Source organism: Condylura cristata, unplaced genomic scaffold, assembly GCF_000260355.1.
Source record: "Condylura cristata isolate star-nosed mole 26May11 unplaced genomic scaffold, ConCri1.0 scaffold00013, whole genome shotgun sequence".
Taxonomy (NCBI): Eukaryota; Metazoa; Chordata; class Mammalia; order Eulipotyphla; family Talpidae; genus Condylura; species Condylura cristata.
The window spans coordinates 26,672,373-26,690,185 of record NW_004567114.1 but is presented as its reverse complement, the minus strand read 5'-3'; the positions used below and the strand labels follow the sequence as shown (position 1 = coordinate 26,690,185).

Sequence of the window (17,813 nt, the reverse complement as noted above, 5' to 3'; positions counted from 1 at the left end):
TTGTTAGTTCTAATGGTGAAGTGAGATGAAGAAGTCTATTAGAATCAGAAAGGGACTGTAAGGATTAGCTGATATAACTTGTGATCTTAGCCAGCTTTTGCTATTTGGCAAAAAGTAAATTATGGATCTAAAAACCAAAATTTGCCTTTTATTTTCTGAATCCAGTAGGAAACAAGAAAGCACAAAATAGCTTGTTTATTCTCTTTACAGGTCAGCTTGGAGCAGAGGGTGAAGGAGGCTAAAGAATGAATCTGAAATGTAAAATATCTAGGAATTACATAGCTATTAAGTGCCAGAGCTAGTATATTAATGTCAAATACTACTCCAAACCATAGTATCACAATTCCTCTCAGATAAAATATGGTCTGAAACAGCATTTGGCCAAAAAAGATAATTTAAATATGAAGATTTCCATCCTATCCCAAATTTTTAGATGTTTTTATATCTACAAATAAGTAAGATAAAATATATGAAAGCTGACTATCAAGAAATGCAAAAAAAAAATTAGGTATAAATATTAATTTTACATGCTTTTTTATTTGTATTCTCAAATTAACTAAACCTTAATTGTTCACCTTCCCAGATTCCAGACTCTATCATTTCTCGTGGTGTTCAGGTGCTCCCACGAGATACAGCCTCCCTCAGCACTACTCCTTCAGAATCGCCTCGTGCTCAGGCTACATCACGCCTTTCTACAGCTTCCTGCCCAACACCAAAAGTAAGTATATCTCCTTGGAATCTTATATTTGTTATACTGTATGAATCTGGGAAGATTAACCAGTATTTCCCTTCACTTGTCAAGGTTGGCTTGCATGCAAGATAAAAGAGTGAAAAAGTGAGTGTACTGTTAGTTACCACTCACTGTTTCACAAATGTCCTATTAGGTCAACAATAGAACAATAGAAATTTCATGCCAATTGTCTACTCCTACATAGCAGCTACAGGTATCATTTTCTGTAGCTCCTATTGCCTTGTTGTAGACTTGATATTTTTTAGCATATTCATCAGTATAGATGTAATTTGTTCTATAGAGGATTGTTTTTCTGTTAATAAATAGCAAGACTAATAAAATAATGTCACCAAAGGAAATTTTTTTAGCTTGTCCAGGCTGGGGTAGCTCCCTGCTCTAGTATCATTCCAATTTTTTTCAAATATATTCAACTTGGAATGTTGCTGCCTTATATTTGGAAACAAATCTAAATTGACTAGAAAGAAAGTTTTAATGCCAACCTTTTAGGGGAACAGGGGAAGGAAAAAAGTTTCTTAGTCTTTTTTTTTTTTTTTTTAATAATCTGTCCCAATTACTGAATGATGTTTGGGGATAAAAGGATTAGGCATTGCCTCCTCATATCTTCATATATATAATAAATTAAGTTACAGACTTACCTATGACTGTAACTTTTCTCCTGGAATGTCCATTCCTTGGTTAAGTTAGTCATTTGTACTTTCAGTTTCCTTTGTAATGGGTCCAATATTGGCTTAAAAAAAGTTAATATTAATATTCATTTCTACTTAATAACATGATGTTAGATATAGGCTGACCCACAAATTTATTCTAGGGACCTAACAGTTAATATTTCAAACCACAACTTTCTCTGTCATGAGACTTACACAGCTATATCCTTTAATTCCCACTTTTCTATGAATTTTGTGAATGTTGTAATTTGATTTAGCTAGAAGTGATCTCGAACATCTTGATGTGATGTTGATCTTGATGTGAGTTATGAAGTTATTTTTACATGGTACAACTTTCTCAGCAAAGTTTTTTAGTGCTACTATTGTTTATCATTGTTTCTAAATCTTTGTTAAAAATAACTAATATTAATTTTATAGTTTTTCAAAACTGAGGTCCTAAATCTCCAGGAAACTAAAATATAAGAATTATCTATCTATTAAATGTATACTAATGCCAGTCAAGTTCCAGTCAGCTACATTTCCAACTGAATAAAAACTTGGAGGTCTTAATATATGAAGTGGGTAGAAGAATCTTAACTTTGTCTCTTAAATTTTTAGGACAAAATAATTTAAATTCCAGCTTTAAATTCCAGCTGTATGAAATAGATTCAAAGTCTGGAAATAATTTATCAACTAAGTCCACTCTCAAAGTTTAATCATTCACCAACTGTTGGGAATTCAGAACTATCCAAGATAAATGGTATTTTTTTATTTTAATAATATATTTTGAACATAAATACTTTATGAATATTTTAGCTAACTTTATACGTAGCTTAATTTAATCATGTAGCCATGCTTAAAACTCAGAAATTACATTTTAATTATAAAGAAATATCAAAACAATTTTTATAAAACCACTTTATATTTCCAAATTACTAAAGTGAAAATCCTAAAAAGAAGTTGCTGACATTAATTTGATTATGTAAAACTTTTGGAAAATAAGTCACTTCTTGACCTTTTTACTTAAGGTAATCCTTCACATTCAAGCTAACAATAAATTCAAATAAAGTCCTATCTCTGAAAATCTTTTTTTGTAGGAAGTTTTTCTATATTTTTATTAGTAGTAAGATTATATTCCTTTAAAATAATTTTTACCAGCACTAAAACATATACTTAAAAATAAAATTATTGTTTAGGTGTAATTCTAAAATTAAACTTTTAATGCTGAATCAGAATATAACTATAGTAAGGAACTATTTTGAACATTGATATTTTTAAAAGAAGTGAAGAAAATCAAATTAATCTTTCATGTGAATGTTCATAACAACTTTATTTATAGTAGACAAAGTTATAAATCATACTTTAAAAACTAAAAATGGAAATTTTGTATGACTCAGCAATTGCACTATTAGGCATATAATCCAGAATACGAAACCATTAACATGAAAAACCTATATGTTCCACAGTAGTCACAACATTATTTACAATAGCTAGGATATGAATGCAGCCCAAATGTCCACTGATGGATAACTGGATCAAGATCTAGTCTATCCACAGGGAGTACTATATAGCCATACAAAAGGATGTTGTGTAGTCATTGGCAACAAAATGGTGGGAATTTGAGAGAATTACATGTAGTAAAGCTTGTCAGACATTAAACACAAATACTAGACATTTACATAGCCAACACTTCAATAACATAAAATACTTTCAAAAACCAGTGGACCAAAACCTGTTGGCCTATGGGCTAAGTCTCCATGCTATCACCACTACAGCCTGAATTCAGTCCCTGTCCAGGGAGCTAGCCCATATGACATAGCAGATCTCTCCTATCACTCCAGCTGTTCCCTTTAGCAGTACATTTCAGTGATCCACCTGTTCTACTTCCCACTCTGTCTGGTGAATCCTCTCACCCACACTCCCACATCATTGGCCTACACCCAGTTCTTCTAGTAAATGAATAAATAAGTATTTAAAAACAAATATCTTCAGAGTTCTAAGGTTAAGAAGGAAGGCAAAAATGTGTAGTAATTTTGAAAATTACTAACAAATTATTAATGATTTAGAGCACTGCACTGGTTGTGGAAATGATTTGAACGGTTATAAAAGGGAGAGAAATTGCAAAGGAATATGAGAAATTTTTGAGGATGATAGATAGCTATTATTTTGATCTCTAAAGCCAGATAGATACATATACATGTTATATACATTTATAGATGCATACACATGTTATAATACATGTACACTTAAGTTATATGTGAATATTCCTAAATAAAACTTTTACCAATCAAAAGTAAAATAAACAGATGTACATAAGTAATTCTAATATTAGAATTTCACTTAATAATTATGAAATCCATCCTAAGAAGAAATAAAATGTTACGGTGATAGAAAATGGGGAACCTTACTTTGACAGGATGATCAGGAAGCCCTCTCTAAGGAGTAATATTTCATCAGGAATTTGAAGGATGAGTAAAAATGAAGCACAGGTTTTTGTGTTATCTGAAGGTTTGAGAATTATAATTAACAAAAAATGATCACTTTAAAAAATGATACTTTAAAATCAGTTGCCATCAATCAAGAACTCTCAGACTAAAACTTTTCATTTGTACAAAAATATTTCTGTTTACTTCAAAGCCTACTTTTGGTATCAGGGTTTCTTCACTTTTGGTATCAGGGTTTCTTCTTTACTTATTGTTATTACTTTGCCTTTGCCTACTGATTTCAAGTTGCAAGGCCATCATTTTAGCACTTAAACTTGTTCTAAGTGAACTATTTGTAGTAAACATATAATGTAAATTTAGGACAGAGTAGCAGTCAAAACTGATTCCTAAGTTTCTAATTTTATTTATGGGAAATATATTTTTATTTATGATAATATTATTAACTGTATTAACAACTAGAATTTATGAGGATAAAAGAAAGAGAGGTAATAATACCTTTTGATTGTGAATGTGTACAATCTGAGATATGAATGAGACATCCAAGGAATGATATCCAGCACAAATCAAACATATGTTGAGTTTGACATTGGTATTGTTAATGCATCTTGGTTTTTAGTATTTATAATCTAGTGTATATTAGTGATGCTCAAATGTTATACAAATATCCTTCCACTTTTCAGAGTAGATGCCTGTCTTTCATGTGTAGAAATATATGTGCAAATATAGTTTCTTTACAATACAAATAACATACAATCTTGAATGATTAACACTAGAAAAATCACTTGATAATAGTTGACCTGGGTTCAAATGCTGGACCCTCTAGGTTATAACCACACTATATAAAGTTAGTTATACAACTTTTCTGAGCTTTGTGTCTATGATGAAACCGATAATATTAACTCACAAAGACAGTGCCTGGTGCTGGAAAAGCAGTGGTGAGTAAGTAGACATTATTCTTGCCTTCAAAAAGATAAAAAGCTACACGTTATAATAAAGTTTAATAAGTGCTGTGATTTGTCTTCAGGTATACACTTTACTCTGAGAATAACCACAGAGGCACTTAACCTAATCTAAAAAAAGGATTAAATGACCAAAAGTAATATGGTTCAAAGTAGCCATTCCAACCTTTCCATCTGTAATTTAACACTGGCCAGTATTTAAACTGAAGAATTTTCTGTCCACTTGCACGTGTACATCTGTTTTTCTTCTATCGAAAGCTGTAATATTAAAGTTTACTTTGGATTCACATTTTATATGTTCACTTCAATATAATATCCTATATTTTGCTTTGATCCTTTGATTCTCTGGCTACGGTGAGAACAAGATCTATAAAATATTACACTTTGGTATGGTTATCACAACCTAATGAAGGCAACAATTTATTATCTTTCCTAAATAATTGCTCATAAATCAGAACTGTCTCCAGAAAAAAATTTCTTTGCTAAGATGATATATTTTATTGTGTATAGGGAAAAAATCTTTTCTTATAGCAGAAATTTTATATTAATGTAATTTGACTGAAATAATCAATGATGTTACTTCTTTTACTGTATAAGTAGTGATCTTTTAAGAACAAGTTCAAAGTTTAGACTTTTATTGCCTTGGGCAAAATAGTACGTAAGCAAAAAGGAAAATAATATGTAATAGTATGCAGATTCTATTGCAAGAAGAGTGGAAAATATCTAAAGGATTCAAGTTCTAAAATGATGATAGTCTCCCAAAATGATTCACTAAAAGGTTAATTCTATAGCAGAGAATTTTTAATTAAAAGTGAGCATAATTCACAACTTAAATGAGTGCTGATTTTCAGTTACAAAAGGCAGCAACATCACTATTAGAAATCAAAAGACTGAGGTAAAGAATAATGATTAAAGCAAAAAAAGAATTATCTGAATTCATTTCTTATACTAATGTCTAATCTTATAATTAAATAAAATACAGACTTATAACATTACTCTGGGTTTCTGTTATTGTCCTTTGAGCAAAATTTAGATTACTCTGAATAAGGTATGAACTATTTTGTTAACTCACACTTTTGAATGAGTGTGTCTGAAAGGTTGTATGATTTCATATATGTATATAAAAGCTATTGATTCATTGAGTGGATAATACTCCTGAATTTTTTTTCCTGTTGTTGTTATTTTTTTTCAAACTATTTCATATCATCTCTTACCTTTTGTGAACATGGCAGTGATTATGTGATAGGTCTCTTTCATTGGCTCTAACTCTAAGATACCCACATCTTTGGTGAATCTCAAGAATTTGCTAAAATTCTTGCCTAATGAAGACATTAACTGTGATCTGCAAGTTATTTTTCCCTTCTTAGGAACTTCGTAACTGAAATAAGTAAAATTACACTAAACAGCAAGTTCCTTCCTCTTGTGTGATAGTATATAAGCATTGATATATTAACATTAGTTCAGCTGATAATGACATTTTAGAAATGTATGGGTTCTGCATATGGAACCAACAAACCATAAAAAGTTTACAAAATAGTGATTTAGATTAAAAGTTCATAAAAGTATGCTTCCTTTTGTGCAAAGTTAACTTTCCTGTCTGGGAGGTATTGAGCAATAATCTCAACATTATTAATCAAATTGAGCAATTCTCAATTGTAATAATCTCAGGACCCTTCACAAGTATACTACTACGGAGCTTCTGTTTAATTGGTTTGTATCTATTGCTATTTAGAAACTAGAAACTAATACTGAGAAATTTTTAAAGTTTACTTGCTTCAAAATAATAATGAAATCTTCAAATGCTATAAGTAATATTGCTACAAAAATAAGAACATTTTCTAAAGAAAAAAATCTGAAGAGTGTGCACTATTTTATTTTTTCCAAACATAATTTTGATGTCTGGCTTAATACAGGAAATCTGGATTCTCATGTCTGCTTCTTTCAGTCTGTGGCATGTAGTTTTGGTTAAAAAAAATATGAAGAAACAACTTCACATTCATAAATTATGTAGATTTAGGAAAAATATTTAATTTCATTTTCAGATATTTATGAATATTCTGACACTACTCAAAGATTTACAATTGATAGTCTATTAAAAGTCATTATATGAAGTCTGAGATCTAAAACCCTGTCACGAACCATCTGATATACTGATATATTAAAATCCATTGATGGCCCTCCGTGGTGGCGCGGCCGGTTAAAGCACAGCACTAAAAAGCTAAAGCCACTTCCGCATGAGTCCAATCCCTGCCTGCCCCGGAGGTGATCCACATGGCGCCACAGACCTCTCCTGGTCCTCCCGCTGCTCCCCTCAGCAGTGTACTTTGTCAGTTAGCCTCTTCTGCTCCCCACTCTGTCTCTGGTGAATTCTCTCTCTGCCCTTGCACCTTTGGCCTGTACCCCAGTTCTGTATGCACAAATAAATAAATATTTTTAAAAAAAATCCATTGATATGTATTGAACTTATAGTACCTAGGCATGATTTTGAAATATATTTGTTGATCACTTGGACAAGACAAATTCTTTCAAGTGTTGGCATATTTTATTATATTACATCAAAAATTCATCTTTATTAATATAACCAACCAAATTCATTAAAAAACAAAAAAACCTTGAATTCTCAAGCTCATAGTGGCAGTTGTATCATTTCCAATAATATTAACTCTGAAAAGCAAGAATTTTATCAATTGACAAAAAAGCAACAAATTCTGTTCCCTTTTCTTGATACTCATTTCATTTATTTTTGAGGAAATGTCTACCAATTATCTGAAGAATGTGGTTTTTACAAACTTTTTTGTAAAAAAAAGTTTTTACAAAAAACTCTTTCAAACAAAAATAATGGTATTCTTTACAAAACTTGGCTAATAAGGGATGCAAATCAAACAATTGTACAGGTGCTTTTCCTTGAGGCAAACACATATATCTTTTAGTATACAGTGGAAGTATTTTGTTCATACATAGTATTTTGTGAAACTCAAAGGACAATAATAGCTATTTCATTGAGAACAATGTTTAGTGAAATTAGCTTTTCTTTTTTAAAACTGTTAGTTTTTTTTTTTTTTTAATGTTAGTACAGAGTAGTCAACATTACAATAATTATTTATCCTATTTGGATCCAGTGCCAACCCACCATTGCTTTCGTACCATCAGTGCAAATGTCAACAAAATAAAAGGGGTGAATAATGTCTTAGTACTATTATTAAAATTACTTTAACCTTGTGGATCCTTGAAGGGTCATGGCAACTGTCATAGGTCTGTGGACCATATTTAAAGAACCACTAGTATAATCAAATGAGCAAAAACTGGCTTCTTAAAAATATGTATGTTGAATTATGTATGTTGAATCCTACTTTTCCCTATTTTCTATTGGTTATAGAGAATCCAGAGATCTTAATCTCTGCTGTAAATGATACCAGTTAGCATGCCTAAAAATTATAAATGATGCACCCTGACTCTCTAATGCAGATTAATTTTCTGGCATGGATTAGTTTCTCCTCCCTTATTAAAAATGAGAAAAGACTTCACTAAATCTTTTGAAGCTACAAAAATAGATACTATAATTCCCAAATAACTCTACTCACTTAAAATATGATATTACAAATGTGATAGCAACTAATATTTTAGACAGGATAACCTATCTAGCAGTTAGTACACAGAGAGTCCTCTTTTAATCCACATCCTTTTTGTTGGAAGATAAATTTTAGTATGAATATTAATTGGAGATGGCTTGTTTTAAAAGCAATTCAGAACACTTAAAATTGATAAAATTTTAAATAAACTGAAAAATTTACAGATTTCCCTAAAAAAAAATCAGTTCAACATTTCTAAGCCAGCGCCAATCTATATCAGTACCTAGCTGTCATTGTTTATTGTATTTTACTGATTTGCATTAAGTACCGGAGTCCTATAGACACTTTGAGTAACTTATTTACAATCTCTGTCACTACTGTCTGGTTTTTCCCCCTTTATATAATGTTTGTATTACAATCTATTCTGGCTTGTAGGAAAAACAGATTTTAGAGACTTCAAAAAAAGATGGTTCTCTTAAAAAATTTCTAGTTTTAAAGGAATTGCCCAGTTATGACAAAGTATTTCATAGTTTGATAAAACTGAAATTATATAATTTTAGCTATTATTTGGACTTTACAAGTTATTTTAATGGTTTTTCTATGACATTTCACTAAGTATATGAGATTTTACACTGATTTTTGTTTCTTCATTTGATTAACTGCCCTCTCTGCCTTTATATACAATAATATTTGAAAGTAGACTTCCCACATTTCTAATGGTCTAATGTTCACAGAATTACATTCATTATGAATTACCTATATATAACTCCCATCCTGCAACTGAATTTGTAAATAAAATTTGATTAGTGACCTATGAAATTCTGTTAATTATTAACTTTAGAATTTAAATTATTCACTTTAGAATTAACAATTTTTTAGCAGGCAGTCAATAAGTAGCATAGTCATTTTTTATTTTTAATAGTCATGAATATTAATTGTGGGAAATTAAGAAAAAATATAAGCAAAAGGGTTTCTATAAACTACCTCAATAAATTTAAACTGTTAAAATTTAGCTTTATTATTATGTTTTCCTATGTAATCAGATATTTTATGTAAATGAGTGCTAATGATAAAGTATTGCATTAATATCCAATTAATATAAAATAATTTAATTTATTTCAACTTCTGCATCTCATGCTAGTATATTTAGAGATTATCATTTAAAAATTTTCCAACTTCAGGATCTTTCTCATTTAGGTCAAGTTGTGTCTGTTAAAGGAATGTTGATTTCTCGTGGTATTTAGTAGTTGGTATTTGAGTTATTAGGAACATAGGAAACTGAGAACTGTAGAAATATAAGCAGTGGTGAGATTAAGAATAGTAGCTTTATTAACATTTGACTATAGTTTGGGCATGTTTTTTCAAATGTGCTCAACAAAAAGAACCTGTGCTGTCATTATTTTAACAGCAGAATTGACTAGATATAACCATGATTTAAATCTATAAAATTAACTGGCCATATCTCCTTTATTTTAACATAGATCACATCCCAAATTAAACTACTCTCTAGATTTTTATATTTTAAAATAATACATATTTTAAAAGTGGTCATGCTTTTCTGACCTAAAATGTCCAAACTGTCTGCATTCCCTACTCAATCTACTTTTATTAAAGACAAAACATGGATTAATTCAGAAATTAATTTAATGAATGCTGTTTAGTGGATATTGTATGTCAAATATTGTCCTACATGTTGAGAATACAGCAGTGGATGAATTTAAAAACCATGTCCCTGAGGATCTTATGGTGGAACTGATGGGAAAAAAAAGTTTTACAATAAAACTATCAGATAGAGTTAATAGCCTAAAAGAAACTCCTATAACCTCCTAGTGTCAAAAAAACAATGAGTAGAATTAAAAGCTTTTACTATCAAGTTGATGCCTATTTTTTAGTTATAATCATCAATGTTATAATAAGCATGACAAACTATTCCTAGTTCACAAAGAACATAAATATGTATGACTTTTCAAACAAACAGCATATACAACTATATAAGAAAAGCTAAGGTGCATAAACACACACGCACAGATCTTTTTTCTTTTAATTATATTTTAAACAGTCATATTGTTTCTAGAAATTTATGTAATGGAAATTATCAGAGTCCTCTAAACTTTTGAATACAGTACTTATCACAGGAATTTTTAATATTCATAAAAATTAAAACTAACCTTAATGTGGTACATAGCTGAATGAGTTATTTATATAACTGAAAAAGCATAGTTTGAATAAGATTAAATAACATGGGAAAATGCTTAAAACAAAGCACAGTTTATGAAAGTAGTAAATGGAGATGAGCCCAGTGCAGAAAGCCAGCCAAATAGCAACTTAGCTAGCAACTCAGGATTAGTCAGCTTGAAGTTCAGTGGAGAAGGATCCACATTCACTTGCAGACACAGGAAACTCTTAACAGAAGTCATTGTTCAGCTAACAAAACATTTGTCAACAGGAACACCAACAGTGCTGAATGCGGAGGTATTCACCTGACTCCCTAAGATACTTCCCTGGAGACAGGACAAGGAGATTAAGGTCAAAAAAATGGCAACAGTTCTTGACAACTGGTCCTGCAAATGACAGTATTTCTAGTCAAGGCAATGAAATACCCTCCCTCGTCATTGTCAAAGAAAACTGTCCTAGGCCTAAAGAGGGAGCTATTTCTTTGGAGGACCCACTCAGCTCCAGAAGAACAGTTCTGGGCATTTCCAAGAAAGGTTCCTCAAGGATACCCTTTACAAGATGCCCTGATAGACGGTGGGACCAGAGTTTCTCTTCAGCCTAGACTATGGCATCCCTGAGCCTGTCCCTATTCACCAGGGCGTTGTGTGAATCTCCATATCTGGAGGACAGCAGGAAATGTTTCTAGGAGCCCTCAAATCGTACAAATATGAAAACTGTTAAGAACTTTAGGATTTTTTCTCAAATGCCCATCAGAAAAGAGACAATAAAGGAAGGACATTTGTTTGTGTCTGGTGTAGCAAAGCCTTCTTTCATCTATCACAGATATTCTTCCATAAGAGAATTCATAAAGAGAATTTCACATGGAGTAAGTGTGAATTTTTTCCTTCAGGAAAAAAACATTCATGAAGAAACCCATGTGGTAGTAAAAGAGAAGCACTTTAGGTGTCTAAATAAGCCACCACCAGTCATGAACCTAACCACAGTCACCTCAGGACTCCCCAGAAAATGCCTTCTGTGTTCCTCAAGCATGCAGCTTCCTTGGCTACAGTCCCAAGGTCAAAAATATGAATGTGCTTATTGCTAGTTCTGTGGTAGTTCTGTATTTGGAGCATACTTTATCATTGCCTGGTTTATTTTCCATTTATTGTCTTACTCCACTAAAATGTAGGAAAGTAGAAATGCTCTTATGTAGAGCATCAAATTGTCAATTAGGTACCGAGAAAAGTGGCTACAAATTTTAAATAGCCAGTAGATATAGCCTTTGGCTAAAAATTAGTATGCAACTCTATGTGTATAGCATTCTAGGTTATTTTACAACTATTTTTAAAATTAAAAAAAATCTAAGTTTTGGGTTGTTTTGTTATTTAGATAGGACTTGGTCATGATAGAGATGTCTTTTGTGTGCTTTTCAGGTTTATAGCAAATCTTCATAAACCAACTGTTTTTGTAGCTATGTTTATATTAGAGTATTTTCATATCTAGACTAAGTCATTCTAGTCTTTCTGTGTAGAAAATTATACAATTGAAGTTTGAAAATAATGTTTTTTCTGTTCATACACAAATAATTCTTAGGAACATATACTGTACTGTCTAAAAGTTGTCTATCTCAAAGTGCCTAAAGCTTCATAGTTATAGACAGATTTCAAAATTTGGAGAAAAAAAACATGGGCTAAATTATTCTCTCACTTAGGAGGCAAACTTTTGCTTAAAGTCTAATTTTGTGTAGAGTATTATCTTGGAACTAAACCAGTTATAGAAGCTTAAGGATCAAATTATAAATATACAATAGATTATAAATAAATAATTTCTTATATAATAAACCATGAGAAATTGGAGTCTTTAAAATAAAGGATTTCCTAAGATTGAAAATATAAGGGAGGAGAAAAAGAGAGGTTCAAGGATCTATGACTTGCTACCCATATTCTAATTTTTGACTTATTCATTATTCTTTGCAAATACTTCCTTATAGTTCTCTTTCCTTTTACTGCTTTACTTTATAATTATATTTTTCTCTTGAAACATATTATTTTCCTTGACATACTTATATAATTATCACTTCTCTAACTTTCATTTCTTTTTTCCTTCTTTTTTCTTTTACCTTAATAAATCACAAATGAAGCAAATTGTTTTACTCTGAGGCACTAATTTTATTGGAAAGACTGAAAAATAGTGAATCAAAGTATTAACATGTTCCTAAAAGTATTTATTTATAGGGATTTAAATTTTGAATTTTCAATCAAAACTTTAAAAAAACTCAAGTCATAACTACCAGAAATGTTCTGTAGCCTTACATACATACATACATACATACATACATACACACTGTAATAATTGGTTGGAAGATAAACAATTGCTAAGAAATTTTATTTCTGTCATTGATACCTACTTTTTTAAAAAGTAATTTAATAAAAAAAAAAGCTAAAAATTATTTCTCTCAGGTTAGTCTGAAACTAATTAGATAATTCTGTCCCTGCAGAAACATATTAATGTTTGTCTAGCCTATGTAAATCTCATTCTGAATGTATATATAAAATATATCAAGGGAGTAGGAAGGGAGATTTACGTTAGTCATTCTTTAGATGACAGCCTAAATTTAATGAAAATATCAGAGTTAGAAAATGTTATGCCAGTTGTATTTTTGTTAAATTGATACATTTCTAGTAAACTACTTTGATCTTTGATCTGACATTAATAAAACACAAAATATACAACCTTTTCCTCAAGATTTTAACCTATTAATTTTGCAAATTAAAAAAAAATGCACTCACCCAGTGGTATGGACAGCTACCTTAATGTGTCTGCCACAGCCTAAAATTCCTGGGAAGTTTTATTTTTTTGAAGTTTTATATTTTACTTAAAAATATAAAGTTGACTTTCTACCTCGGAATCTTTATGTGTGCTTTACTAAAAATGTATCATTTACCATTATTCATTATTGGCAAGAGGTAAGGGTAAGACAAGAAAATTTTCTATCTTTCTGAAAGTAAAAATGAGTTTACAGTGAACTCCAGTTTGGAGAATTGGGCTAAATCGAAGGTAATCAATAATCTATATTGTATTAGCATATAGGCAGTTTCTGTTGTTGCATGATATTTCTAGAATCCAAGCTCTTATTTTAAAAGGTGAATATAAATAGCAAAGTCATTTCACTGCTTTCACAGGCCCCATCGGTCATTATTCCCTGAGGATAGATTCCCCAGTTATTAATCCCTGAAGAAAGATTCCCAGAGTGTTGCAAAAGAGGTAATATAGTACAATGTTTTCAGACTATTTTTAATGGCTATATTGTTAAATTGTTCTAGCTGAGAGGCTGCGTAGAAGAATGAAATGTTTTTGATCCTCTGGTTTATATCTTTTACAATCTCTGAATACTTGTAAAAGGACTTCTTCAGAATAGAAAAATTACTAGTGGTGTTTTTTGTTTTGCTATTGTCATTATAATTCTTAATACACTTAAATTAATAATCTCAACACTCAACTCTCACATTCTTTGCATCCATTTCTCCAACTTCATTTATATTGCATTGAGTCTATGTAAATATGAACATCTGCAGCTGCAGTTCAATCCTTCTTAGTTACTCATAGAAATTTAGTCTCATAGAAAAACATATATGAAATTAGCCAGTGATGAGACTTTTATAATTTTCATGAAGAGTAAGTTCATCTCATGGCAATTAAATTTTCTTTTTATGATTTTATGATTACTTTTAAATGTTTATCAAAGAAAATAGTCACACCTTTGAATAAAATTTTTTATACTACATCACAATTGACATGGTTGACTGAAATAAATGAGACCACTATTATTTTAAGTCTATTGACTTGAATTAGCTCTACTTAAATTTCAGATTATCAAAATCTTTGTGAAACCCTTCCCGAAGCTTTTCAGTATTAGTTATTATTACCTGTTTCAGTAACCACACACTCACACAAATCATGACACTTGAATTGCAGCCACTTCTGGCCTGGAGAATCAGGCTTTCTCTTATAGTTTTGAATTTACAAAGGCAGATTTTTGTACACAAAATTTATGTCAAGCATTGACAGATGGGTTGTCTGCTCCCAAAAAGGCAAGTTGCTTAAATTGTATTCTAATCAATTTTTCACATACATATTTCAATAACTATCTTTTACCTTCTCATAATCCATTCTTTAACTTTCTGTACTTGCACTTACATTTAGAATTAAAATGGTTTAGAAAAATTTTTTCCATTGATAAAAATAATAGCATGAAATTCCTTCGATAGGTTGAGAGATAGACTACATAGGTTGAGAGTAGACATCTATTGATACATCTGTTGGAAGCATCAATCTTTCTAACCCCTCTGTTTTCAGTCTATTAAATAAAAAGCATTTTTAGGAACTACAGCTTTAAACTAGAAATCAGAAACTGTGTATGTTATCCTGTGGATTCATCATTAACTTCCTGTGTAATCTTGAAGAAACTACCTCATGTTGTTAGACTTGATCTAATTTGAAGCATTCTAGAAAAAGAACTAGAAAATGATTTTCACTTGTTACTATATAACAGTTCTAAAAGTCCCCATGTTTCTGAAAATTTTCAGGAAGGCATTAGACTCTACTTATTGTAGGAAAACTACCTGACCTATCTTTATAATTAAATATTGTTAGTCTTCATTTAAAATGTGAAACAGCTTTTGATGTAAAGATGTTCTCTGAAATAAAAGACAATAGCACAAGAGAATGACAAGATACTATTAATTCACTGTTGATACTGGGGCACTCCCTTTTAGTGTTGTCATTCTAATTAATTGCTATTGTTTCTAAATTTAAGGATTCTGACTTAGAATGTGAATTGGTGATTATCTATTGGTGATTATCTTTTGGGTGTAACAGTTAATGGTGAAGAGTTAGTAAATACTATATAAAATAAAATGAAAAATCTTAGGCACCATGACACTTTTTTTGTCATAGCAAAAATTCAGTATTCTCAGTATTATTCCTAAGCAATCTCCACATACTGTCAAAGATGTCCTAAAAGGGATAAGACAATCTATAGCCTGCCCTCAGGAAATCCAGTATTGTAGCATAATTAGTCTCATTTTTCTTGAAGATTTTAATCTGGGAATTGGGTTTTACGTTGATTCTTCCTCATTGTTAAAAACTATCATAAAACAAAAAGGAGCATCGCAGCTATCTTGATGTCTAAATGGGAACTGTCATTCTGTAAGTATAGGAATCCACAGCACAGAGTACTTAGTCTGAAAAAAGCCCCTCCTGCTTTTTTTAATTTGCCTTTCTCTTTAACCAAAATATTAGTTTTTGTTGTATCACCCTGAAAAAGCAAAAGAATTTTAGTTTTTGCCTCATCTAATAAAACACTGTTGAGAATCTTCCTTTTCTCTTTTACAAGGTGATGTTAAACAAGTTTTTAATAGTTTTAATTTTCATTTCCCTTATTTTACCTGAGGAAAATTCATCTGAAATAACAGAAAGCTTTGAGGGAGTGACTATATTTAATTTTGGTGTGGCATTAAAATTTTCTGGTTGGGCAGCACAATTGTTTAATTGAGAATCTCAGTGACAGCTGAACAACCTCAATGCTTGGGTCAGCAAGCAGAGGAGCTTCACTCTGTCACCTATCAAGAATGATGCTTGTCAGGACTGATTTTTCCACCACACTCCTGTTTTTAGTCATACCATTGTTGTTTTCTGATACTACAATGGACTGGATGGGAAACCCTGAAAAAGACAAAGTTCTATGCCAGGTATATTTATAATTCTTTGTTCTTCATAAATTAAATGTAAATGTAACACTACTCCAGATACTGCTTCATCAAAAGCCCCCAATATAACTAAAAGTAGTGTCCATTTCCTCAGTCAGGAACAGTGCCATAGCAATGACAAATTTTAGTGACCAGACTTTTTACAGAGCATGTCTTTAGCCTCTGGGTTAGTTAATTCCTTGGACTCCTACCAAAGAATCAATTGATGTTTTTGCATGTCTTACTTACTAATGTATAGAAAAATTTTTAAGTTCACTTTTTCTTTATTCTGTCTTTTTTACCCATCTTCCCTCATTGTAGCAAATTAGACGGCCGGATGAAAGCAAAGGAGTTGCTAGTAGAGTTGGATCCCTCAAAGTAAATATGTTTCTAACATTTTTTGGCAAAATTTCGTCTATAGCCTACACTTCTTCCTTTTTTGGAGGGTGGTGGGAGGGATGGGGCTTTTTTCCATTTTCACCATCCCACTTTTTTTTTTATTTTAATATTTTTTGGCTGTTGGGTCTTATTTTTTTGTTTGTTTGTTTGTTTGAGCTACACATAGAGCAACCAGCTGAAGGAAAGCTGCCAAATAACTAGTTTTGAGTGGCACCACAAGTAAGAGAAAGGGCAACTGCCTCATTACAGGTGCCTATAATTTGGGGTTGTAAAATAAACCGTTCCTCTGATTGATGTCACTATGTTCTAAGTTCCTGTTTCACAGAGAACTAATGTTTATTTTCAGAATATCTCCCTTGGATTTTTTTGGTAAAAAGCAATGAAATATTATTTTAGTGTCATTACCATATGTGTAGTTCATTTCAGAAAAGTAGTTATTATGAATTAGTAACTATATTCTACACATATATATAATCTTATGAATTAGAAAAGGATTTTATGTGATGCTAGTATAATTGACTCCTAATTGTATTTAAGCACTCTTAATCACCTTTACTTTTCCTTTAAGTTAAAAAATTGATATAATAATCAAGGAAACCAATATATATTTAAATCTTTGTCCACTTCTGTGTATGATCTGACAATAAACAGATTTCCAATCTGATGGATCCATTTGCTAGTTATTATATATCCATTTAGTCAGTACATCTTGGGCAGTGCTCTAACAATCACAATGAAAAGGTAAACACATTACCGGGCCCTCGTGGTGGCGCAACAGGTGGGACACAGCATTGCAAGCTGGCCATGCCCGCTTCAGTGTGGGTTCGATCTCCGCCCCAGAGGTGATCCGCATGTCGTGACAGACCTCTCCTGTCTCGCCTGCTGCTCCCCTCAGCAATGTACTTCGTAGATCTGTTCCGTGCCCCACTCTGTCTCTGGTGAGTCCTTTCACCACCCCTGCACCTCTGGCTTGTACCCCAGTTCTGTATGAATAAATAAATAGATTTTTTTTAAAGAAAGAAAAGGCAAACACATTACCATACTTAAGAAACACATGAAGCCATTGATCACTTTTAATGCTGCCACCATAAATGCAAGTTAGAAAATTTTCTAAACTCTAAAAATATGCAGTGGAACCACCCTTCA

At 31.4% G+C, this 17,813-nt stretch overlaps 1 protein-coding gene across 4 annotated transcripts in view; it reads left to right on the top strand.

Annotated features, from left to right (window-relative positions):
• GPHN (gephyrin) overlaps nucleotides 1-17,813 on the top strand; it is a 393,108-nt gene that overhangs the window by 234,104 nt on the left and 141,191 nt on the right. For 2 of the 4 annotated variants that reach the window (XM_012724553.1, XM_012724552.1), the window contains 2 exons: nucleotides 584-718; nucleotides 16,590-16,646. In XM_012724553.1, coding sequence (XP_012580007.1) covers nucleotides 584-718; nucleotides 16,590-16,646 — 192 coding nt within the window. The remainder of the gene's footprint in view (nucleotides 1-583; nucleotides 719-16,589; nucleotides 16,647-17,813) is intronic. The other 2 variants (XM_004681769.2, XM_012724551.1) reach the window with 1 other exon arrangement.